Raw genomic sequence first — 27,393 nt, 5'->3', positions numbered from 1 at the left:
ACTTGGTGCCTGCATTAAAGACAGCTGTCTTAAATGGTCACCTGTATAAAAGACTCCTGTCCACAGACTCAATTAATCAGTCTGACTCTAACCTCTACAACATGGGCAAGACCAAAGAGCTTTCTAAGGTTGTCAGGGACAAGATCATAGACCTGCACAAGGCTGGAATGGGCTACAAAACCATAAGTAAGACGCTGGGTGAGAAGGAAACAACTGTTGGTGCAATAGTAAGAAAATGGAAGACATACAAAATGACTGTCAATCGACATCGATCTGGGGCTCCATGCAAAATCTCACCTCGTGGGGTATCCTTGATCCTGAGGAAGGTGAGAGCTCAGCCGAAGACTACACGGGGGGAACTTGTTAATGATCTCAAGGCAGCTGGGACCACAGTCACCAAGAAAACCATTGGTAACACATTACGCCGTAATGGATTAAAATCCTGCAGTGCCCGCAAGGTCCCCCTGCTCAAGAAGGCACATGTACAGGCCCGTCTGAAGTTTGCAAATGAACATCTGGATGATTCTGATAGTGATTGGGAGAAGGTGCTGTGGTCAGATGAGACTAAAATTGAGCTCTTTGGCATTAACTCAACTCGCCGTGTTTGGCGGAAGAAAAATGCTGCCTATGACCCAAAGAACACCGTCCCCACTGTCAAGCATGGAGGTGGAAACATTATGTTTTGGGGGTGTTTCTCTGCTAAGGGCACAGGACTACTTCACCGCATCAATGGGAGAATGGATGGAGCCATGTACCATCAAATCCTGAGTGACAACCTCCTTCCCTCCACCAGGACATTAAAAATGGCTCGTGGCTGGGTCTTCCAGCACGACAATGACCCGAAACATACAGCCAAGGCAACAAAGGAGTGGCTCAAAAAGAAGCACATTAAGGTCATGGAGTGGCCTAGCCAGTCTCCAGACCTTAATCCCATCGAAAACTTATGGAGGGAGCTGAAGATCTGAGTTGCCAAGCGACAGCCTCGAAATCGTAATGATTTACAGATGATCTGCAGAGAGGAGTGGGCCAAAATTCCATCTAACATGTGTGCAAACCTCATCATCAACTAAAAAAAAACGTCTGACTGCTGTGCTTGCCAACAAGGGTTTTGCCACCAAGTATGAAGTCTTGTTTGCCAAAGGGATCAAATACTTATTTCTCTGTGCACAATGCAAATAAATATATATAATTTTGACAATGTGATTTTCTGTTTTTTTTTTAAATCTAATCTATCTCTCACTGGTAAAATTAACCTAGCCTAAAAATTCTAGACTGTTCATGTGTTTGACAGTGGGAAAACTTTCAAAATCAAAAAGGGATCAAATACTTATTTCCTTCACTGTAACATAGGATCTACAGTAGTCTAGATATTTACCCGCAGGATCCACCTGTTATCGATCACATGTAAGATATGAACGTAAGTGCGATCAACAGCTCGATCCTGTGTATCAGAAACAAGTAGGACTCGCTGTCACTGAACCAGTCAGTGCCGCTGATCTGATGGATTGAGGTCTCCGCGCTAGATACGGCTCCTCTGTATACAGGACACAAAGCAGCTGCATCTCGAAAAGTAAAAATATTTTTTAATAAAAAGTAATTCGAAAGTTGCACCAAACACACTGATAGACATTTTTATTTAAACCCTTAACGACATCCAACGTACTAGTACGTTGTTGTCGTTAAGGACTTAATGCAACACAACGTACTGGTATGTTGTGTTGCTGATGCGGGCTCAGAAGCTGAGCCCGCACCATCGCCAGTGGGTGTCAGGTGTATATTACAGTTGACACCCTGCTGCATGGCCAGGACCGGAGCTAGCCATTTAACCCCTTAGATGCAGCGCTCAAAAAGCAATCGCGGGGTTCCGATGACTGCTTTAGCAGACCGGAGGTCTAACAATGGCCTCCTGTCTGCCAAGTATGGAAGCCTGCTAGGTCCCGCCATGGAGACGGGGCCTAAAAGGCTTTCGGCCACAAAAGAAAGATGGCGCAAGCCTGCGACATCAGCTGTATGTTACAGCTGACAGTCCTGTAATGGCATGGAACGGAGCTAGCTCCAATCCCTGCCTTTAACCCCTTAGATGCTGCGATCAAAACCAATCGCAGCATCCTAGTGGTTTGTAGCGATCGGCAACGACACAATGTGATCATGAGGCTGCCCATCGTTACTATGGCAACCAGAGGCGTAACCATGGCCTCCTGGTCGGCCTAACCATGGTCTCCTGGTCAGCCACATACAATAGCCTATTAGGCCCCATCCAGAGACGGGACATAATAGGCTTGCTGTCAGTGAATGACCGACCACTATAATGCATTGCACTATGCGGGTAGTGCAATGCATTCGAGTAAAGGTCAGAGGTGCAAGTCCCCTAATGGGACCAAAAAAAGTTAATAAAGTTGAATAAATGTGTAAAAATAAAAGTTTCAAGTTAATAAAGACAAACTTATTATACCAGAATCACTATTTTTTTTTTATCACCACCCCTCGCAAAACATGGAATAAAAAGTGATCAAAAAGTCAATGTACCCCAAAACAGTACCAATAAAAACTACAACCGGTCCCGCAAAAAACAAACCCTTACACAGCTTTTTTAACTGAAAAATAAAAAAGTTATGGCTCTCTGAATATGGTGACAAAAAATAAATTATTTTATTGTGCAAACGCTGCAAAACATAAAAAATCTATATACATATGGTATCGCCGTAATCGTATCGATCTGCAGAATAAAGTAAATTGTCATTTGTAGCCCACGGTGAACAATGTAAAAAAAAAAAACGTGAAAAAAAAAAGAATAAAACACATTGTCAGAATTGCGGGATTTTGGTCACCTTGCTTGCCAAAAAATGGAATAAAAAGTGATCAACAAAGTGCATGTACCCCAAAATGGTACCAATGAAAACTACAGATTGTCCCGCAACAAATAAGCCCTCACACAGCTCCAGTGGAGAAAAAATAAAGTGGCTCTCAGAATATGGCGACGTAAAATGTGCAGAGTGTTCAAAAAGCGGATAAGATCGGGCACCATTTATCAATGTGACACTGGCCAAATTTCTGCGGATTATTTATTTACCCCATTATTTTATCCTCTTATTATACCGATGTACTCTGCACGTATTACATATATCCTGATGTACCCGGCACAGATTACATATGCCCCCACGTTATAAACTGAAATACCAGCAAAACCCCAAACAGAACAACTGCAAAGCTAAATCTGCACTTCAAATGGCGCTCCCTCCCTTCTGAACCTTACAGCGTGCCCAAACAGCAGTTTACATCCACATATATGGAATCACCATACACGGGAGAACCCGTTTAACATTTTCTGAGGTATTTGTCTTCGATGGCACAAACTGGGCACAACATATTGTTCACTAAAATTGTATATCAGTGGAAAATTGCAATTTTCACTTTGCTCCATCCACTGCGCATTAATTTCTAATGAAAAAACACCTGTGGGGTCAAAAGACTCAAGGGGTGTAGTTTCCAAAATAGAGGTCACTACTTGGGGGTTTGTTTTACTATTTGACCCCAGAGCCCTGCAATTGTGGGCCAATGCTGCGAAAATCACCAAAATAGACCTCAAATGCGCATTGTGCTCTTTACTTCTGAGCCCTGTCATATGTCCAGGCAAATGATAAATGGGGTCACTTCTTGGGGGCTTCCACTGTACTCTGGTATGTCAGGGTTTTGCAAATGCGACATAGCGCCCAAAAACCAAGCCAGCAAATTCTGCATGCCATATAGCTCTCCTGCCTTTCTGAGCCCTGCAGTGTGTCCAAGCAGCAGTTTATGACCCCATATGGGGTATTGCTGTAATCGGGAGAAATTGCTTTTCAAATGTTGGGGTGCTTTTTCTCCTTTATTCCTTGTAAAAATACATCCTAATTCCGCGATATTCAGCAAAAAACATGTTATGCTCACTATACCACTTGATAAATTCCTTGAGGGGTGTAGTTTTGTCAAATGGTCTCTTTTTTTTTTGGGGGGGGGGGTTCTGCTGTTTTGGCACCACAAAACCTCTTCAAACCTGGCATATTTTCTTAATAAAAGGAAGGCTCCAAAATCCTCCAGGTGCTCCTTTGCTTCTGAGGCCGGTGCTTCAGCCCATTATCATAATAGAGCCACATGTGGGATATTTCTAAAACTGCAAAATCTAGGCAATAAATATGGAGTTGCGTTTCTCCGGTAAAACCTGTGTTGCAGAAAAAAAATGTGTTAAAACAGATTTTCTGCAAAAAATAATAATTAATGTTTACATTTCACCTCTACTTTGCTTTAATTCCTGTGAAACCCCAAAAGGGTTAAGAAACTTTCTAAATGCTGTTCCGAATACTTTGTGGGGTGCAGTTTTTAAAATTGGGTGTTTTATAGGGGGTTTCTAATATATAAGGCCCTCAAAGCCACTTCAGAACTGAACTGGTCTCTGAAAAAATAGCCTTTTGAAATTTTCTTGAAAATGTGAGAAATTGGAGGCGTGGCTTGGACATGGCGCTGACCAGACGTGCTGCTTGAGAGCTCCGCTCCTGCACTCCTTTAACCCAATCATAAGCTCATTAAAAAGCATCCTTTTACTAACCTAATGGTCAGGAAATCCAAGGCCTCCACGGGGACTCCTTATTGCACTCGGCAGATGTCTGCAGCCGGCTCCATCCAGCGATTTCTGACCGACGGTGCTGCTGGAACATCCTCTAAGATGGCGCCGACGGAGGAGAGGCGAGATGGCACCGGATCCTTGCTTCCGGAGGGGATATCATCTGCGGCCGGCGCTGCTGAATCAGGTACCGTTAGTACCTTCCCCTCACTGTCCGGTTCATCTGGGCGGATTCCCTCCCGGCTGGATGGGGTAACACCGAGCTCTTCTGGGGCTGTGATGGCGCTGCCTGCGCGGGACTGCTCGCCACGTGGTGCCTGTCATGGCGGCCGGGTCTCTCCATCATCCCTCCCTCATGTGCTGGGGCCTGCATTGCTGCCTTCTACCTCTCCTACAGATATGGTTATTCACCCCTCATCGCCACTGGGAGTTTCTTCTGTCCTAGGGGATGATTTACAGGGCTTGAGACGACAGTTATCAGCATTACCCACTAAGCAGGACATGGAGAGTTATGTTAACCGTCTTGAGACGACATACAAGTCTGAGATACAATCTCTTACCACCAACCTATCCCAGTTGTCCGATCAGGTGCAGCGCATGGAAAGCGATGTTTCAGTTATTTCACAACAGCAAATTTCTCATGACGCCCGTTTGGATCAACACTCTCATCAGATTCATACATTATTTTACCTGGCTGAGGATCATGAGAATCGGAACCGCCGCAATAATATTCGACTTCGGGGCATTCCTGAGGATATCTCTCCGGGTCAACACATCCCAGCTTTACAGTCTCTATTTAACACCTTATTGGGGCGCCCTGCTAATGATCCTATGGAGCTGGATAGAGCCCACAGGACCCTGGGCCCTCGGAACCCGGATCCTGATAGGCCTAGAGATGTGCTATGCCGTGTCCATTTCTTCTCTCAAGGAGCAGATAATGAGGAAGGCCCGAGATAAAGGCGAGGTTTTATTACAGGTGGTCAAGATTCAGCTGCTATCTGATTTGTCCAGGATGACTCTGGATAAGCGCAGAGTGCTCCGTCCTTTGCTGGATGTGTTGAGGGAGCAGGAGATCTCTTATTCTTGGGGACACCCCTTCCAGCTGCAGGTTCGTAGAGATGGGACATTGCTGAGTGTTCGGGACCCAGGGGATGTTCCGGACTTCTGCGCTGCTCTCCGTTTACCTCGAGTCTCCATACTGATTGGCCTTATGTTCCCGTTCCGCCACCGCGTCCACGATCGCGCAGGTGAGGTCGTTCTCCTGCTTCTCCTGTGCGGCGTCATGAGGGTCGCCTCGCTGAGCCGATCTGATATCCTTTTTAGGTCTCCTTGCGGTCTGTTGTTAGAGTTTAATACAACAGCTATTGTGTTCCTCATGTGAAGCAATTGCATTCTGTGTTCCTTATAGCCATTGCTGTCTGTGTTTACCACTCGTTATAAATGATTGCTGCTGGAGACCTGATGGTCAATTGATGTAGGTTGATTGCTGTTAATGCACTACAAAAGCGAATGCTTAATGTTTCTATAAAATTCCATGTACCACTAACATGTATATGCATTTATGATGACATTGAATGTATCCAGGAGTGTTCTCCACTGAGGTATCTTTAGGTATATATTAATGCTGCATACCTTTGTCTCACTACTATTGGGTATCATGGGAAGTGCCTTGGTTTTCCTGTCTCTAATGTTCTATCGTTATTTGCTTTATTGTAATTTGCCGGGTTGGGGGGTGCGGGGCACTGGCTAGTCCTTGTCCTGACACTTCTCCTCTTAGGGACTCACTGGTTGATTCCAGTGTCTGTTAGATTGTTTCGCCTTGAGTAGCTCAAGGAGTGGGTGATTAGTTCGCCCGTTCGTTTGTCTTTGTTATCGTGTCTCCCCTCCTTGTCTGTCTTGTCCTATTCACCACTGCAGTAGCGCATTCTATTTGTGTGTTCCTCTGGGTGGAGGAAGCGATGGCACAATTGAAAGTCTGTACCTTCAATGCTAGGGGGCTTAATGTCCCGGAAAAACGCTCGCAAATTTTATATAACATGCATAAAGAACGAGTACATATCTTGTTCCTACAGGAGACTCACTTCCAGGTGGGCCATACGCCACAATTTACAAATCGATATTTTCCGTCTTGGTTTCACAGTGCCAACCCGGAATCCAAGTCCAAAGGGGCTAGTATATGTATCCACAAGTCACTCTCTCACAAACTCGTTGATGTTTTGGTGGACCCAGGAGGTCGTTATGTTTTTCTCAAATTGTCCATACGCAATAAGATTTTTACTTTGGCTAACTTGTACCTCCCCAATCAGGACCAGGCTAGAGTGGGGCGCTTGTTCTTGAAGAATTGGAAGAGTTTACCGAGGGCGTCTTAATTGTGGGAGGAGATCTTAAATTGACTTTTGATCCCAGGCTTGATACCTCCTCGGGCAGGTCTACTGTTCCTAAATCACACTTGGGGGCACTAAAGACTATGATGCATTCCATGCAATTGATTGACGTGTGGAGGATTCTGCACCCTCAGGTAAGAGAGTATACTTACTTTTCCCAATTGCATAATATGTACAGCCGGATAGACGCTTTTTTGATTAGTCACCACTTGCTTACCTGGCATCCTACTACTAATGTGGGCCCCATGATCTGGTCAGATCATGCCCCAGTGTTTCAGTCTTGGAAACTTAATGACAATCTATTAAGGGATACAGTATGTGTGTCGGCTCTTAAGGACTCTCTTTCTGGGTTTCTTGAGGTCCATGAACATGACCCTACCCCCTTGCCACTCCAGTGGGAGGCATTGAAATGTGTCATTAGAGGAGTCCTAATACAACACGGGGCACGTTTGAAGCGAGAGAAAGGGGTAACTATGGCGCGTCTCCTGACTCAGATTCGGGATCTGGAATCATGTTATAAACGAATTCCATCTTCACAGGTTTTTGCGGATCTTACTACGGCGAGAGAGTCCTTGCGATCCCTCATAGATCAGTCCCACGCCCGGTTTAGAGATCGGATGAGGAAACACTCCTACGAATTTGCGGACAAGTGTGGTAGGTCTTTGGCGCGGTTATTGCATCCCCGTACACAAGCGTCCTACATCCCTAAAATTCTATCTCCCTCGGGCAGTGAGGTTCATGACCCGGCGGGTATTACTGATTGCTTTAGACATTATTACTCGGCCTTATATAATATTAAAGGTCAATTTCACGATATGCAGGCTGAGGCGTTGCGGGATAAAATCGATCATTATGTGCATAATACTGCGTTGCCGTCTTTGGAGGAAGGGGAGGCTTCGGGGCTCGAGGAAGATTTTGTGGAATCAGAATTGGAACGTGTTATTGGTGACTCACCCTTGGGCAAGAGTCCAGGGCCAGACGGGTTTAACAACAAATTTTATAAGACATTTAAAGCTCAACTGGTTCCCTTTTTGACGAAGGTCTTTAATTCTGTGTCTTCCTCGTGTCCCTCTGCGCCCCAGTCCCTCGAGGCTCACATCACCCTTTTACCAAAGCCAGGCAAGGATCCAACATCTTGCGCTAACTTCAGACCCATTTCACTAATTAATGTAGATGTAAAACTTTTTGCGAAGCTGCTTGCCTCTCGTTTGTCACCGTTGTTGCCTGGCCTGATACTGGATGATCAGGTGGGGTTTGTATGTGGTCGGGAAGCGCGGGATAACACTAACAAAACTCTCCTTTTAACATCATACTGCCAATCCCGTAAGATGCCGATGTGTTTACTCTCGGTAGATGCCAAAAAAGCATTTGACTGAGTGCACTGGGTGTTCCTCCGCAGTGTCCTGGCGCAGGTTGGCCTTGGCACTACTATGGTGGATAGGATAATGGCATTATACCATAGACCTACGGCTCGGGTTCGTGTTAATGGACTTCTATCTGATTCCTTGTCTATTGCTAATGGCACGAGACAGGGGTGCCCACTCTCGCCTCTATTGTATGTTCTGGTCATGGAACACCTGGCAGTGGCACTGCGGAGCAACCCTAATGTTAATGGTGTACGTATTGGATCACAGCATCATAAATTGGCGCTTTATGCAGACGATCTTCTGGTATACATTACAACTCCCATGATTTCTTTGCCATCTTTGACTGAGGAATTTGAGCGTTTTGGTCATCTAAGAAATTTTAAAGTTAATTACTCTAAATCTGAGGCCTTGAATATATCTCTTGATGCTCCTCTGGCTACCCATCTCGCTCGGGTTTTCCCATTCAAATGGCAAACTACATCCTTAAAATACCTGGGGGTGCATGTTCCCACGCAGCAAGCAGATCTGTTCGCCTTGAATTACACACCTATTCTGCAGCGTACTTTGAAGGAATTGGCAGAGTATGGTGGGAACCGTATGTCATGGTTTGGGCGTATCAACGCGGTCAAAATGGATATTTTGCCCAAATTCTTATACCTTTTCCAGACCGTCCCTATTGTAGTACCATCGGGCTTTTTCAAGACCTTACACAGGGCCATAACTAAATTTGTATGGGGCTCCTCTAAGCCTCGCATCCGTTTTGCTGTTCTTAGTCGTCCAAAAATAGACGGGGGCGCGGGTCTTCCAGACTTTAAACGATACCATCAAGCTGCATTGATTATGAGGGTAGTGGATTGGTTCCGCTCGGAAACAGGTAAGCAATGGGTGCGCATCGAAAGAGACACGTCTCCTCTTGCATTGTCCTCTCTGCCGTGGTTGACTGTCCTACAGCGCCACATGCTATCTCTGCCTTTCCTCACACGTCAGTTTCTTGTAGTCTGGGAGCGAATCTTGGGTGCTGCAGGCCTTATTCATCGCCCGGGTCCTCTGACTCCTCTCTTTGACAACCCCTCCTTCCCTCCGGCGGTGGGTGTTGATACATTCCTCTGTTGGGAGAGAGGAGAGGGTGGATATCTGGCTGAGACCCTTACTCCTGACGGTGCCATATTATCAATGAATGCTGTCTCTGAGGCTTGCCCGGGGAGACGATCAACCTGGTGGTCATACTTACAGTTGCGTTCCTATCTCTCTTCCATGGAAGACTATCTGGTGTTGTTACAGGATAAGACTCCTTTGGAACGTTATTTGTCTTTATCAACCGCCCCTTCTCATGTCTTGTCCTATCTACATGGGGTTCTCCTGCCCAAATTTTCTTTCTCCCAATTGTCCTTCACTAAGGCATGGGACGAAGAAATGGGGGTTCAACATACTGAAGGGGAATGGGGTACTTCTTTCTTTTTAGCTCACAAACTACCAATGTCTTGTTTTGCTCAAGAAAAAAACTACAAAATACTCACTCGGTGGTATCGTTGTCCTGCTTTGTTGCATAGGATATTTCCTGATGTGTCTGCTGATTGTTGGAGGTGTGGGGAAGCTCCTGGAACCATGTTGCATATTTGGTGGGACTGTCCCAGGATACGTGCCTTTTGGGGAAAGATTTTTGACTTGGGCAATAAGCTCTTTCACACTGAAGTCCCGACCTCGGCCTCTATAGGATTACTCTCCATGGTTCCTGGATCACTCCCACACCTCAAAAGGGGGGTCTTTAGGCATTTCCTGACTGCGGCGAGAACGGTGATACCTAGGCATTGGAAGTCTAATACTGTTCCTTCTTTGACGGAATGGGTGACAGAGGTGAACGGGATTATGAGGATGGAGGAATTGCTGTCCGCTGACAGGGGCAAGTCTGTGCTCTTTGTCCAAACCTGGGCAGTGTGGTCTGGATTCCGGGGTGGTACTGATCTACCTCTCTGGCTGGATGGAAGGTTCTGAGCAACTTCTGTGATCTTACTCCATGTGCTATGTTTGTCTGTGTTTCCCTTTGTTGTCTGATGTCTTGTGTTGGTGTTATATTATATTTGTGGCACTTATACGTACCAACTCTTTCTTTACTGGGGCCTGGTCCCCATGTTTACTTATTTTACTATCTTGATGTGAATATGGTACAGTTAGTACCACTGTGTCCATGCATTTTATATACTGTTCATATACTGTAAAAATCTGTATTTTTTATATTGCGTACAAATCTTTCTGCCAATATTGTGCAATGTTTTATATGCTGTATTCTTTTTGCAAAATAAAAATCTTGATAAAGAAAAAAAAAGAAAATGTGAGAAATTGCTGATAAAGTTCTAAGCCTTGTAACGTCATAGAAAAATAAAAGAATGTTCAAAAAACGATGCAAACACAAAGTAGATAATGTTAACTAGTAACTATTTTGTGTGGTATTACTATCTGTTTTACAAGTAGATACATTTTATATTTAGAAAAATGCACATTTTTGAAGATTTTCCCTAAAATGTTGGTCCATTGGGCGAAAACAGGCTGTGTCCTTAAGGGGTTAAAAAAATTGTTTTCAACGGTGTTCATAGCCATTAAATATCCAGTACCTAAGCACTTATTTGGTAACATATGGCACCGTGGGGGTATTTTTTGTATACTATATGGTGCCATTATTATGGCATTACATATCTTTAAAACTGATTTGGCCCTGCCGGCATTAGATCTGGATGTTTAATAGGTACACCATATTTCCAGTCCAATTGTAATACAGATATGTTTTCTGACCAGAACAAGTTTATAGAGTACTTATCATTACTAATGCCTGCAGAAATAACTTTTACGTGTGAATTACATTTTTCATGTAAATAATAAGGCTTGGAACTCCGTGTGTCTTAGGCCTCGTTCACATCTGCGTTGGGATCCCGTTCTAAAGTTCCACTGGAGCTTTCCGTCAGAACGGGACCCTGAACAGACGCAAACGGAAACCAGAGGTTTCCGTCGTTTTGCCGGAAGAAATAGCTTAGTCGACTACGCTATTGCTTCCGGCAGAACGACGGGTCCTGGGCACAACAGAGACAAACGGAAACCATGGGCACCGGATCTGTCACCATTGAAATCAATGGTGATGGAAACGAAAACCCCTGGTTTCCGTTTGTGTCTGTTTGTGTCTGTTCAGGGTCCCGTTCTGACGGAAAGCTCAGACGGAACATCAGAACGGGACCCCAACGCAGATGTGAACGAGGCCTTATATGGAGATCTGATTCTCTTATATTCCTTGCCATGTCTGCAGGAACGATAAAATTCCAGCAGTTCGTGGCCACCACTCTGTGTGCAGCAAGTAACAATTTGGGCTCTGTATGGGACAAATATTCCCTTAGACTTAATGTTTATAAGGTATTTTACATGCAGAATTCATTTTTGTAATATGTATAATAATGATGTAACATTAAAGTTCATGTGACGGTGAGGTCCTTCCATACTCGAGTATAATAATTATATCAATCCTAATTCTCCTAAAGAGAACTAAATACGACCATTGTGAATAAATGTTTTCCTTAATGTTTCAGAAACCAGAAGATAAACTGGGATATAGTGAAGAATCCTACAGCTACATTCACAATGACAATGGGAAGGTCGGACTGGACGAGGAGGTAACTCAACACAATGAAGAAGGTGATCCCAGCAATACAGATGACAGCAACGACATAAGATCAGAGGTACGACCAATCTATGAAGTGTTTCTCTGTTATCTATGGGCTCACAGTGTTCAGAATGTTCCAGTGGTCCCATTAGCCCAAGGTTTGCCAAAAGTGTGTTCTTTTGGCATACGTTTGGGGGGGTATACCCGCATACCTTTTTTTTAAGCTGTATTGAAAAGCGGAGTCGACTACATTTCTCACTACAGAAGCATCTTGCAAAGTAATGTATACCGCATCGTCTTCCGATATCTTTAATTTGAATGGGTACCATGTAAGGGCCTGTTCACGTCAGCGTTGCTTTCCGTTGAGGGGGAACCCCTTAACGGAAAGGCAAACGGAAACCTTAGCTTCCGTTTGCATCACCATTGATCTCAATGGTGAGGGAAACATTGCTAATAGTTTGTCACTATTGTGACAGGGTTACATTGTTTTTGACGGAATCAATAGCGCAGTAGACTGCGATCAATGGTGATGCAAACGGAAGCTAAGGTTTCCGTTTGCCTTTCCGTTGAGGGGTTCCCCCGACGGAAAGCTCAGACGGAACCCCTCAACGGAAAGACAACGCTGATGTGAACACCCAACTAATACAGCGTTTTACAGTGATAACAGCCAAGCAGTAGCTGGTCTCCCATGATCAGCTTACCATCAGGGAACTACAATTTAATGGGGTGTTGTCCAGATGGGAAAACACCTTTTAAAGTGAATCTATCAGTAGATTTGAGGTCTCTAAACTGCTAACAAAGCGATATAGTGGAGGGGGGGGCAATGTAAACATATCTTTTGTCTCAATCATGCAAGTTGCATGACCGAGAAAACGATGTATAATTCCCCCTGGCGCCGGATTCGCAAGTGCCACTAGGGCGGGCACTTGATCTGCAAGTGCTCCTGTACCGCATGCCGTCTCTCCTGATTGGCCGCTAGAGCCGCCACTCAGAGCACTTCCCACGCCGGGGGAACTTAAGTTTGGTTTCTCGGTCGTTCAACTTGCATGACCGAGATAAAAGATATGTTTACAATGCTCTCCCCTTCCCCTATATAGCACGGTCGGCAGTTTTGAGGCCTCGGTAAAGTACCAATTGAGAACCACTTTAAACATTAGGGAATTGCTGGCTTGATTTCAATAATAAACCGGAAAAGCTGCAGCAACATACAGGTACCCTTACAGCAGCTTGTATTCTGTGAATGGAGTCATCAGCACCTAGCGAAGTTCTCCAGAAAGAAAAATTATATTGTTGTTATGCAAGTAAAGAATAACTATTCTATTGTTGAAGATTAGTTTGGACTTTTGCTCCCATCCTCCCGCAGGCCATGCCCCTACTTATAATAATGGTAACTCTTTCTAATTTTGCAGATTGACCAGAACACAACCGAGCCCTCTCTGTTCTTTGAAGAATTTATTCAGCTGCTGGCACAAACGGAAAATGCACTTGAGGTAAATCACTTTCAGTTGCGGCTAATGGATTCTGAAATTGTGATAAATGAATTATTGGCCAGACAGAAGACGTGCTGTCGGAGTTATATGTATCTTTGTAATGCATTTATTGTGGTGCTAAAAATGGATCTAAAGATGTTTTGCAATAATGGATGTTGTGTATATATGTCCTGGATACATGGATATACACCTACAGTATATAGGCATACATTTCACATACACAAAAGTTAAAAAATCTAAAAATAAATAAATGCTTACAAAGACATTGTTAAACAATATAAAGCGAGGAGGAGCTCTTAGTAAAACATCATCAGTCTGGCATCACTATTCTCCCAGTGCTGCTGTTACACAGAGACGTCGTCACTATACGCGCAGACGTGGGCTGCGCTCTGGGTCATTGTCACACCGTCATTTGCTGTTCAGTATCTGGTAGCTCTTCTTTATTCCACAGTTGAGACTCTCTTTTTTTTAATTTGTAAACCTCTGACTGTCACCAATACAGAACTATCGATGTCCCCATAGGAATAATCGAAAGGACAAGGTTGAAAGGAAAAATAGCGCTAACCGGCTCTCAAGACTAAATCAATGTTAGTTCAGGTTTTGTATCAATTCTATTTATTTATTTTCAACATACCCAAATGTTTGGCAACGCTACTGTTGTCTTATAGTCCTTTTGATATATATGGAACAATATACAACAAAAATAAGTACAACAAACTAGTTGTTTGAAGTTACGTGCAAAAATTTGATAAAATGTAAAAAATAAATTAAATAGATTAATATGCAATCAAATCAAATGAAAATAATGTTATAATTGCAGTCCAAATATGAACAAATTTGTAGATGAACTCAATATAGCGGGCCCTGCTATTATGAGTATCTATATTAAAACGGAGGACTGACCCATATTCAGACACTTGCATTTTTATACGGTATCACTGATCTTAATTTATTGTAGTTTTCTTACTCCAAGGAATTTATTTGAATATAGTGCTCCGTTGTTATGCATATATTCGCAATATTGTCAGATGGTGAATGTCTGTGCGCTCATACCAGATGTATAATGGCCACAGCTTATGATATTCAATACTGTATATCCACTTGACTGTTGTTACACGTTCAATACCATTATACACAATGTTCGTGCTATTTGAATGGCTGTTTTTACGTGCCGGATAAGCAATACTCACAGTTCTGTTGTACTTGTAGTACTGTGTCTTCCTGGAGCACCTGATTAGTAGGTTTAGTTAGTTTGCATGGGTGGATTAAACACAACTGCTGAGGAAGTAGCAGATGCCACGCTTTGAAACGCGTCCAGTACTAATAGTGTCAGTTCACACATTGCGTAAATGCTGCAGATTTTCCGCAACGGAATTTTTTTGGAAAATTCTCAGCAAATACAGTAGCAGCAAAGTGGATGAGATAAAACAAATCTTATCCACAAGCTACGTAAATACAGAGTGGAGAAATCGCATGTCCATTATATTTGCGTAAACGCTGCTGATCTGTTCGGGTTATCCCCATTGAATTCAATGAGGAGGTAAAACCCGAAAACAAATAGCATTTGTGTTTTTTGCGGCGGGTTCGGAGAGGTTCCTCCGCAAGAAACGGAACTCTGCAAAAAAAATAATTTTATTTTTTATATTTTCTCATTTTTATTCCTTATGATGGACATTGGCTCTCACTTTGCACATAACTTCAAGGCACTGTAATTTTTGTTTTAGTTTTTGTGGTATATTCCATATTGTCCTTTTGATCTATGCATGCAGTAGTGTTGCCAATCATTTGGGTATGCTGAAAGTAAATAAATATAATTGATATTGATACAAAACCTGAAATTAGAGCCTGCTCATCAGCGTTGGGGTTCCGTTCGAACCATAGCTTCCATTTGCAGTTGGTGTTTTCGTCCTGTAACGTTTCAGGTTTTTTTCCGTGGAAACAATAGTAGCGTAGTCGACAGGAAGCTTGAACGGAAGCCCAACACTGATGTGAACACACCCTAACATTTATTTAGTCTTGAGCCGGTTTTATCAAGTATTATTCGGAATCTTTACTGTATGGGGTAAAGCTAACTGCGCCCTCGACTACATCACGCATTTGCCTACATCGTGGGTTATCCACCCATTGTCTCATAGAGAAATAACGTTAATCATAGGCAAGAAAAGTGCAGTAGCTGTAAAATTGGAGGCTCATTTATAGCAGTTGTGCTATTGGATAGGCATAACGCTATTGTAGACGTGATCAGGAAATGAAGGTGCTGCAAAGGAGTCTCAATCTTTGGTGCCGTCCAGGATGATGATGTTAAATGTAGGCAATGCAGTCCAGAAAATTGATGAAACGTCCCGTAGACGCACTCTCCTCCGCAAATAAGGCCCCCTGCACACGAACCGTGCCCGCAATCACGGTCCATGATTATGGGCACAGCCAACCGCATTTGCGGGCCGTACTCCCAATATAAAATATGGGAGCACGGTCAGTAAAAAGAAAAAAATAGGACATGTCCTATCTTAAGTGGAGCCTTTCTATGGCACGGACGCCTTCCCGCAAATATACGGGAAGGTGTCCGTCGGCCATAGAAATGAATGGGTCCGTAATTACGGACAAAATCTACGGTCGTGTGTGTGGGGCCTAACCAATGTGGCCAATAGGTATATAGTCTATTAGGACATAAAGTGACAGCCTCAAAAAGGACAACACAATTCGGGATACGCCGGAGCCCTTTTCCAACTCACATGAAACATGGTACTGTAGCTCGTCTTTAGTCCTGAGGCAAAGCTTTACATGTTGAAAAACGGGGGCACTTGAAAACATATATTGGCGTGCAATCATTTGAAGGGAAATTCCACCTTCAAAGTCACTTTACAGAGGTTTTCAGAAAATAAAAAAAGGTCTTATTAAGTTAAGCAAATTAAAGTGTACCTCCAGTGATCCACTAGAAAACCTGTTAGGATATGTATCTCAGTATGTAAATTTAAGTTTATCTACAATTAAAAAATAAGTTCTAAATGCTGTTTATTACCTCCATTCTTTTTAATGTGGGGCAAAGTAGAAGGAGACTTCAGTTACTGCAACCCTTTACTTCTTCCTTGCTGAGAGAGCTCGAGATACAGCAAAAATAACTTAAAGGGGTTGTCCAGTCCCTAAAAATTGATGGCCTATCCTTAGGATCGTCCATCAATATCTGATCGGTCAGGTTCCAACTCCCGGGACCCTCAATCATCAGCTGTATTTAAGGGGCCGCAGCGCTCATTCAAATGAATGGGAGAAGGCTGTAATACTGTGAACGGTTGAACCGTCACTATGAGGCCGAATTGACACGAGCGTGTGCGTTTTGCGCGCGCAAAAATCGCAGCGTTTTGCGCGCACAAAAGTTACTTAACAGCTCCGTGTGTCAGCCGCGTATGATGCGTGGCTGCGTGATTTTTGCACAGCCGCCATCATTAAGAAAATCCTTTTTTATGTTTGTAAACAGAAAAGCACGTGGTGCTTTTCTGTTTTCATTCATACTTTTTACTGCTGTTGTGCGAATCACGTGCGTCACACGGAAGTGCTTCCGTGTGCTGCGCGTGATTTTCACGCACCCATTGACTTCAATGGGCTCGTGATGCGTGAACATCGCACAAATATCGGACATGTCGTGAGTTTTACGCAGCAGACACACGCTGCATGAAACTCACGGACAGTCTGCACGGTCCCATAGACTAACATTGGTCCGTGAGAGGCGCGTGAAAATCAAACGCGTTGCACGGACGTATATCACGTTCGTCTAAATAAGCCCTAAGTGTGTCGGCTATTCACAGTACGAGTAGATAAGACATGAAGAGGAAGCAGCACTCGTACGAGTGCTGCGTCCCCTTAAAAACGGCTGATCAGTGGGGGTCCCGGGAGTCGGGCCCCGATAGATCACATATTGATGGCCTATCCTGAAGATAGGCCATACATTTTTTGGGACTGGACAACCCCTTTAAAGAGGCTCTGTCACCAGATTTTGCAACCCCTATCTGCTATTGCAGCAGATCGGCGCTGCAATGTAGATTACAGTAACGTTTTTATTTTTAAAAAAACGAGCATTTTTGGCCAAGTTATGACCATTTTCGTATTTATGCAAATGAGGCTTGCAAAAGTACAACTGGGCGTGTTGAAAAGTAAAAGTACAACTGGGCGTGTATTATGTGCGTACATCGGGGCGTATTTACTACTTTTACTAGCTGGGCGTTGAGAAGAGAAGTATCATCCACTTCTCTTCACAACGCCCAGCTTCTGGCAGTGCAGATCTCTGACGTCACTCACAGGTCCTGCATCGTGTCGGCACCAGAGGCTACAGTTGATTCTGCAGCAGCATCAGCATTTGCAGGTAAGTAGCTACATCGACTTACCTGCAAACGCCGATGCTGCTGCAGAATCATCTGTAGCCTCTGGTGCCGATGTGTCCTCGCTCGTCTGACACGATGCAGGACCTCTGAGTGACGACACAGCGTGATCTCTTGAGAACACGGCTGTGTCTGCACTGCCAGAAGCTGGGCGTTCTGAAGAGAAGTGGATGATACTTCTCGTCACAACGCCCAGCTAGTAAAAGTAGTAAACACGCCCCGATGTACGCACATAATACACGCCCACTTGGACTTTTACTTTTAAACACACCCACTTGGACTTTTGCAAGCCTCATTTGCATAAATACGAAAATGGTCATAACTTGGCCAAAAATGCTTGTTTTTTAAAAATAAAAACGTTACTGTAATCTACATTGCAGCGCCGATCTGCTGCAATAGCAGATAGGGCTTGCAAAATCTGGTGACAGAGCCTCTTTAAATATCTTATCTAAACAGGGAATTACAAGCTGTCAGTGTGTTTTGTAGAGAGAACTAGCTAATAAAGTCCTATGATTGTAACAACCTCTGCACTGATTCAAGCAGACAGTCTCTCTCCCTCTGCTGTGCGAGTTAGCAGGCATGTAGGCAGAGTGACCATGACCGGGCTGCAGCACCACTGTATCTATAACATGGCAGACAAAGAAAGCTTTCTATTAGTGAATTAGGAAGCACAAATGCCTGGGTTTTGAAGGGAAAGGCTTTATGAGGATCTAAGAACACTGAAGTTTTTTTTACTTTTCACTGTAGGTATGCTTTACCAATTTGAGGCTATGTTCACAAAATGATGTAAAAAATAGCACAGCATTGTTTCCGGAAAAACGACGGACACCATGCCGGAAACCCATTAAAGTCAATGGGTTCCGCTGCGGCGCCGTTGGTGTCTGTATTGTTACGGTTGTTTTTCTATTACGGAGCAGAACAACTGAAATATCTATGCAGATGTGAACACAGAAAAGCTTGATATTTTTTAGTTGGCTAATACTAAACTTTAGAGCAGGGGTCTCAAACTCGGCCGGGTAAGTGGGCCACATGTAGAAAAAATGTGAAGTGGTCGGGCCGCATTACTTTCAAATTTACTTTTTAGATAGTGCCACAGTGCCCTCTGTGGATGCTGCCGCAGTGCCCTCTGTGGATGCTGCCGCAGTGCCCTCTGTGGTTGCTGCCGCAGTGCCCTCTGTGGTTGCTGCCGCAGTGCCCTCTGTGGATGCTGCCGCAGTGCCCTCTGTGGATGCTGCCGCAGTGCCCTCTTTAGATGCTGCCAGAGTGCCCTGTGTAGATAATGCAATACACCCCTAGATAATGCCACAGTGCCCTCCGTAGATGCTGCCACAGTGTCCTCCGTAGATGCTGCCACAGTGCCCTCCGTAGATGCTGACACAGTGCCCTCCGTAGATGCTGACACAGTGCCCTCCGTAGATGCTGACACAGTGCCCTCCGTAGATGCTGGCACAGTGCCCTCCGTAGATGCTGGCAGTGCCCTCCGTAGATACTGGCACAGTCCCCTCCGCAGATGCTGCCACAGTGCCCTCCGCAGATGCTGCCACAGTGCCCTCCGCAGATGCTGCCACAGTGATGTCAGGGGCTTGCCCAGAACTGGGGTCCCGGAGCAGAGCCACTTCTAGCACTCTGCCTGGGATTCCAGCTCTGCTCCTGACATCACTGTCCATATATGCACAGAGATGTCAGAGGAAACCCCAGAGCTGGAGTCCCGGGCAGAGCGCTAGTAGGCTCTTCCTGGGACTCCAGCTGTGCTCCTGACATCACTGGGACTCCTGCTCTGGGGAAGCCCCTGACATCATTGTCGATGTATGGACAGCGATGTCAGAAGCTTCCCCAGAGTCCCAGAGCAGAGCCTATACTAGCGCTCTGCCCGGGACTCTGGCTCTGGGGAAGCCCCAAACTTCGTGTGTTCAAACATAGACACCAATGTCAGGGAATTCCACAGAGTCCAGGAGCAGAGCCGATACTAGCGCTCTGCCCGGGACTCCGCTCTTGGGAAGACCCTGACACACTGTCCATATATGGACAGCGATGTCAGGGAATTCCACAGAGTCCCGGAGCAGAGCCGATACTAGCGCTCTGCCCGGGACTCTGCTCTGGGGAAGACCCTAACACACTGTCCATATATGGACAGCGATGTCAGGGAATTCCACAGATTCCCGGAGCAGAGCCTGTACTAGCGCTCTGCACGGGACTCAGGCTCTGGCGAAGCCCCAGACATCGCTGTTCATATGTGGACAGCGATGTCAGGGAATTCCTTAGTCTCGGAGCAGAGCCCATACTAGCGGCTCTGTGTCCCGCGGGCCGCAGATGACAGCCCCAGGGGCCGCATGCGGCCCACGGGCCGCGTGCTTGAGACCCCTGCTTTAGAGTATGTATGGTACAATAATCACCATGTAATAAAACTTATTTCTAAAACTTTGTATCTCATGATTGTTACATGTTGTTTATCTTAATGCAGAGAATGTAAGGAAAGCTTATTACTGATCTTTGCTTTTTACTGACCTTTACTTTTTTTTTTTCTTAAAAGGGCACTAGTGAAAATTCTCTACATAGTGCGCAACACTCCTCCAGACCTGGAAACTCTGTAGGGGAATTGTGGCAAGACTTCCTTTCTCTGCCTGATTTAAATGTAAGATTATTCTGCTTATTTAACCTCTTCACTACTGTGGATCAGTCTTCAAGGTTAGGATATGTAGGACTTAAAAGTAACTGACAGCCCTAGGACTGCAAAGCCTTCCCAAAAACAGAAGGTATCTGCATAGCGTAATAACTATGTACAACTTTCGGGCTTTTTTTTTTTTCTTTTAAAGCATTTTTTTAGTGATTAAAAATAAGTTTTGTAATTGCCTTTAAAAAAAATGACTTCTGGTTCTGCAGCTTCTATGTATCACAGTATATAGAAGCAGCAGAAAGCCGCTCTGAGCTGAATCCGTTAGGGAGGTACACTAACTGCTCGGCTGACCGCAGCTCCTGAGCGATTCTCTAAGCTCAGTTCCGATCAAGTCAAAGTGGACTTGTTTTTATCACAAGAAAAATGCTTTCCAGTAAAAAATAAAAAAAAGACCCCAAAGGTGTCTATAGCCGTTAAACTTTTTACCTGATGATTACAACCCTTGTCCATATGACCTGGCATGTCATAAAGGATGGGGGTCCCAACCCATCCTTACATTGAATTTAAGTGGCTGTAATAAAATACTACATTTTCTCTACAGCAGCCGATGCAGGTAAATGTCTGGACAGACGTGGCCACCCTTACAGATAGCAGCTGATTGCTGAGGGTTATAAAAGCCGGGCTGTGTCGATCATTCAAAAAAATGGTTTGTCTTCATGAGATAACCCCTTTAATCCAATCATGCAAAAAAACAAGGTCGTTAATCAAGGGGTGGTCTGGTCATGGGGCAGTTTTTCATACTGATGACCTATCCACAGGACAGGTCATTAGTATATGGTCGGTGTGGATACGACACCCGGACCCGCACCAATCGGCTATTCCGGCTGCCTCCGGAACCGTAAGTTGTGCAGTGGTCATTGCCGGAAGCAGAAGGCTCCAACCGCTATATAGCGCCCGTGCTGCAGTACTGCTCCTATTCACTTACGACCGCTATACAGTGTACGGCGCCTTCTGCTGCCTACACCGAACACTGCATAGCTGACGGTGCCAGGGGCAACCAGAACAGCTGATTGGTGCGGGTTGCGGGTGTCGGATCCCCAGCGATCACATACTGATGACCTGTCCTGTGGATAGGTCATCAGTATGAAAAGCCGCACCATAATCAGACAACCGCTTTAAGGACAGTGGGTACAACGGTTCCTTTATGCTCCTCACAAGCTGATTTCTCGCCTCATCGATGGAATTTTGCAAATTAGAATTTTTTACAAGTAGTTGGCAAATAATGTAAATAGGGGAACATTGAAAAAAAAATAAACAACGTGTATCTGACTATTATCTTTCTACTATTTTTTTACTTGTTTAGATTACATTGGAGGACATTCAGTCCATTTCTAATAACAACAATACCATCAGCACTTCAGTCCCCTTCAATGTGCAACTGACAGAGGCAATTAGCCAAGATCTAAGTTTGCAGGAAGCCATGTTTGCATCAAGTCCCACCGCCACGTCCAGTGAGGAACAGAGACCAGAGAACTCACTGCAGTTAAATTCAAGCGCTATTCCTGGAGATCCCTTAAGTGCCACAAATCTGACCAATCTATTTCCAACTACTGATAATAGTTCCAGGAACGCTACAAATCAAGATCTTCTTTCTGGTCTTGACGAGAATGTATTTGATGAAATAAATTTAATGTCCCTAGCCCTGGAAGAAGGATTTGATCCTTTGGAAGTCTCTCAGTTATTTGAAGAACCAGACTCAGACTCTGGACTTTCCTTAAACTCAAGCCATAGCCCAACATCTGCAAGCATATCCGACACTTCATCTATAACCTTTGGGGAGGAAGAAGGTGCAGCCGGCTACAGCAGTGATTCTGAATCCACCTCCTATGATGGTTTAGAGGGAGCAGTAGGAGGGAGTAATTCAGAAATCAACAAATTCTGTCAAATGGACGATGCAAACTATTATGATGAGATGTCCTTACACAATGTTCAACATAACCATACATATAATACCTTGCCCAATCAGGCGGAGCCTAGTGAAGAACATCATTATAGCTGGTCAGTGAAATCCAGCAAAATAAGGAGCCCATGTGTCAATGCAATGGACAAAAGCCTCAGTCGAGATGAACGGAGAGCAAAATCCTTAAAAATTCCATTCTCAGTGGATGAAATTGTGAGTATGCCTGTAGAGATGTTTAATAGTGTGTTGTCCAAATACTATCTGACAGAAGCTCAGGTATCGGTCATACGTGATATTCGGCGTCGGGGTAAGAACAAGGTAGCTGCTCAGAACTGTCGCAAGCGTAAGTTGGATGTCATTTTGAATTTGGAGGATGATGTCACTCAGCTCAAAGTTCAAAAGGAAAAACTAATGAAAGAACAAGCTCAGTGCAGTAAGTCTATGGGCCACATGAAGCAGAAACTAAATGACCTGTACCAAGATGTATTCAACCGACTAAGGGACGAGCAGGGCAGACCTGTCAACCCAAACCAGTATGCCTTGCACTGTAATAGCGATGGCAGCATCATGGTTGTCCCAAGGAGACTGTTCAAGTCGGATCAAAAAAAAGACACACAGAAGGACAAGAAGCAAAAATGAACGTTGACTAAAGACAAACCGTCTAAAAATCGAGGTGGCATGAACTAAAATTACTGTAAATTGGGAAAGGTTAAAAACTGGACCAAACGATGGAGATACCATTTGTTCAGGTGGCAGCTGAACATTATTGCTGGTCCTTAAAAGAACTCTGAAAACTCAAAAAGAAGCTGCTTTTAGTCTCCTAAAATGGCACTAAACTTGTACAGACCTCCTGGTATGCCACAAATGAATATCTGCATGGTCGTACAATATTACCTGTTATATGCAGCTTATCTTTCATCATAAGTATAGATTTAACTTACAGTAAGACCTCTCCTAAAAGAAACTATCATCTTATGTTAAAATGGGGCCAATTTTCTGGTAAAATTGGATTTTTCATATATATATATATATGTGTGTGTGTATATATAATATGGACATTTGGCATATTAATGAAAGACTGTGCCACCAGAAAAGTTATTAAAATACAAAGTGACCTTAGTTTTAGTCTGTCGCACTGGAGCACATTGTTCATGTAAAGTTCTGACTTAACATTATTATGTTATGTATGTTTTTATTTATACATATGGTGTGTCTAAGGAGCTATAAATTATGATTTGTCTTTTTTTTTTTTACACGTTGGTTCTTGTTCTACTCTGTCTTTTTCAAGAGGTCCTGGTGGCTGATCATGTTTTTTTGTTGTCATGTGTTTTATCATTTCTAGCAAGCTGGAGTTGCTTATTTTATATTATTTTATATGTGATTTCTCCAGTGTACATATTGGCTGACAGAGTTTTTTTTGTACCATGAGAATATTTGCTAAAGAAATGTTAATTTACGATAATGTTATTTTGCATTTATACTACAGGGATATACAAAATTGTGTTCCAGAAATTCATTGTGGAAGCCCCTTCTCCCATTTCTCCTTCTTTCCCAGGCTTTGTCTTGGGTTATGTGCACATCTGCATCAAAGGCTCTGTCGCAGATTCCATCAAATTTGACTGAAAAAATAGAACTGGTATCCTTTGTGCAACGATTTTGGCACTGCGTCATGGTTTTTGCTATAATGGAATCCATGGCGCAGATGTGAACAGAGCCTTACTTTTTTTTCAATCTCTATTCTTTTGTAAGCCAACAGCAAGCGGCTCGCATTTACGTAGAGTGAAAAGTGATGGGTTGGGGACCTACAGTTTATTGAAGTGATGGTTGCCCAAAAATGGCCAACTCTTTTAAGTATGTCGTGCAGTGCCGGAACTTCTAGCCTAGAATTTTAAAGAGATGTATATCACTGCAACATGTCAATTATATATTTATTTCAATGATGTTTAAATGTAAAGTAGTAATTTTAAAGTACAAAGTAGTTATATACAAATACAAAGCCCAATGTATCCATGCAGATTTGGTCTCACTGCAATATAGCCCTATATTGGAGTGACTTCTAACAAGCACAGATATTGTACAGGATCTTATTTATTGGACTTCTGTTCTAATACCTCATCACACAAAGTGCTCAGAAACCCCTTATGTCTAAAGGTGCCAATAAACCTAAAATAACAGTCAGCCGAATGGGCAGCTATTCCTCCGAACTCCACCATTAACATGTTGAGCATGCATTTTAATTGCAATGGCCTCTGGTAGTGGCTTATAGCCCGCATGAACAAAGGATCAGGCATGTTCAAAAGTCATTATACCATGGTCCTTCTATCCACCGATATCTGCCATGAGAAAAGGGGGGGGGGGTCAGGAGATCCGCCATACACATTAGGTAGTCAGCCGGTCCCGCCAAAATGGTCAGGTTCCCCCGACTTTCATATTATGTGTATGGGCCCCTTTAAGGATGCTCAAGATTCTCGACACTGTAGGATGTTTGAGAAACACAGGATGTGTAGGAGTAAGTGATGACGTCATACACTTCCATGCATTTGCATGTCTGAAAACGTCTTGTAATCAGAGCCTTTTTTATCAATGCCAGCAAAACTTTATCAGAATACTATATACTGGTATATCATAAGACACCAACAGCAGGGCATGTTCTGAGAATCAAATATATCAACCATCGTTGTGTGCTAATAATTTGCCTTCTGTGTATTATATTGGAATTACACCCAAGCATTTTAGCCAAAGTGTGAACTTTTCACGTCTGTTTGTGAAGCTTAAGTGCCCTTGTATTTCAGTATAACCTTCTGCAGGTATAACGGCTACTAATACAACATTCAGATGATTTTAAATATTTTTTTCATGGTTGGGACCTTGGTGCAATATGTCAAAGCTCCAAATGAAGACATCTCTTCTGCTTGCAGACATCCCTTCACTTCTTTTGAAGGTTTGATTTGTGACTACTCCAAGTTTTAGGACAATGATTGAGCAGTGCAGGAAGCACTGACCAGCTTTTCTGACAATCAAGAGTGCCTGTCCGCACTCAGGGGAGAGTTACAGTATTTTATAAAGCTGGCTATACACTTGAAAGAAGTCAGCGGGATCGGCAGATGTCATGTATGAACAGATACGTGATGGCAGATGTCGATGGGATAGAGGGATTGGGCATGTTGGTTAGTAACATGCCCAATCCTTTGTTCTTATGAAAGATAAAATTCTGCCATAGTCTCCACGCTGCTGAGTGTGTATGTTTATGGTGGAGTACGGAGAAATCGCTTTCGACTGAACAAGTGTTCAATTGTATGGCCAGCTTGAGTCTCTGAGCAATGTATATGATCCTTTCCTTTTGCATTGTTACCCCTTCTCCCACCACTTGCACAGCATTGATATCAAGAATGGGCAGATGTCTCACAGACCATTGCTGTTGGTGGGACCTCCGGCCTTGTGTCGAGCTTTAGTACGTAAGTGCCACAAATGGGGCGTAGAGAAGTTTTTCATTCCCCTTCCCCAGACCTTTGTGGAATGCTGTGTTCTTTGGAGCTTAGTATTACTGTTGACCCTGTCTCGTCTATATCCCTGAATTACAGATATCAAAATATACTCCATATGGAGTGGATATTGTACAAGTCCTATAAACACTAATTGCAGTATTGCTATATGTGTTCCATTTTCCGCAGATGAAACAACTATAGTTCACCAGATACTAACATTAGATTGGCATGCCTGTTCCAAGTATTTCAAGGTACTACTTTGTCTTTTACCTGGAGAAACCCAATCATCAGTATGATTTAATAGAATCTAAAAAAACAACAAATTAAATCTCTTTCCCCAAAGATTAAACAATGTGGATATTTAGATGTTACACTTATACCATAGTCTCTATAGGCTACATAAATATATATATATAACTCTGTGCTGAGATAGTCTTCAAGGCAAGCCTATAAAAAAATGGATTTCTCATTGCATGGTTTTTTGTGGGGTGATGGATGTCTCCTTTATATACAAATAATCCCAGATTACACACAGTGGACAAAAAAAAAATAATCTACATTATGCAGTTTTGACGGACATAGCCTGTAAATCACCATGAATATCACTGTATATCCCTACCTAGAACAGCAACACTGGTACGTTACTTACATAATACGTCCGAGTGCTGCGCATGGAAATCACACGCAGCACACGGACACATTGGTTTCAATGGGACCGTTCACACATGCGTGAGTTTTCCCACAGTGAGAATCCGCTGCGTGAAACTCACTGCATGTCCTATATTGGTGTTTTCATGCACCTACACGCCACTTGAAGTCAATGGGTGTGTGAAAACCACGCACCGCACACAGATGCACATCCGTATGCGGTGCGTGATTTGCACATCAATTCAATTGAAAATATTAATAAAAAAAGATGTGCTTTGCGTGTGCGTAAATAACTCATGCCACTCGCAAAGCACACTGATGCATAACGCAACACACACGGATCAGATTCACGTGCATTTTTTCACGCGCGTGAGTCTTATACGTTTGTGTGAATGTAGTCTAAAGAGATCTAATCGCTAAAGTGATCATACCAAAAAATCTATTTTAGAAGGTGCACTTTAGATGTTTTGACAAATTACTCAGATAGTGCCTCTAATTTTCATGTTATCCTTAAGCAGATTGGTAACCCTAAGGGTATGTTCACACGTTCAAGGGAAAACAGCTCCTGATTTTCAGCCGCTTTTTAAGCAACTCGTGTTTTTCGCTGCGTTTTTTACGGACGTTTTTGGAGCTGTTTTCCTATAGAGTCAATGAAAAACGGCCCAAGAAGTTGCATGCACTTTTTCAAAACGGCCGCGTAAAAAAACGCTCCGTCAGAACAGAACGCTGCTTTTCCCATTTAAATCAATGGCCAGATGTTTGGAGGCATTCTGCTTCCGATTCTTCGGCCGTTTTTGGGATATTTACGGCTCGGAAAGCGGCTGAAAATAAGCCATGT

The 27,393-nt window shown here is 43.6% G+C and overlaps 1 protein-coding gene across 1 annotated transcript in view; it reads left to right on the top strand.

Moving 5' to 3' along the window:
- Positions 1-24,052, top strand: part of NFE2L3 (NFE2 like bZIP transcription factor 3) — a 49,850-nt gene extending 25,798 nt beyond the window's left edge. The window contains exons 2-5 of the mRNA XM_075827270.1: positions 11,915-12,064; positions 13,398-13,478; positions 20,379-20,480; positions 21,826-24,052. Of these exons, the coding sequence (XP_075683385.1) occupies positions 11,915-12,064; positions 13,398-13,478; positions 20,379-20,480; positions 21,826-23,061 (1,569 nt within the window). The 3' untranslated portion in view covers positions 23,062-24,052. The remainder of the gene's footprint in view (positions 1-11,914; positions 12,065-13,397; positions 13,479-20,378; positions 20,481-21,825) is intronic.
- Positions 24,053-27,393: the final 3,341 nt, after the last annotated feature.

Source organism: Rhinoderma darwinii, chromosome 5 (assembly GCF_050947455.1).
Source record: "Rhinoderma darwinii isolate aRhiDar2 chromosome 5, aRhiDar2.hap1, whole genome shotgun sequence".
NCBI lineage: Eukaryota > Metazoa > Chordata > Amphibia > Anura > Rhinodermatidae > Rhinoderma > Rhinoderma darwinii.
Note: the sequence above shows the minus strand (reverse complement) of the source record. Positions and strands in the feature narration are given on the sequence as shown.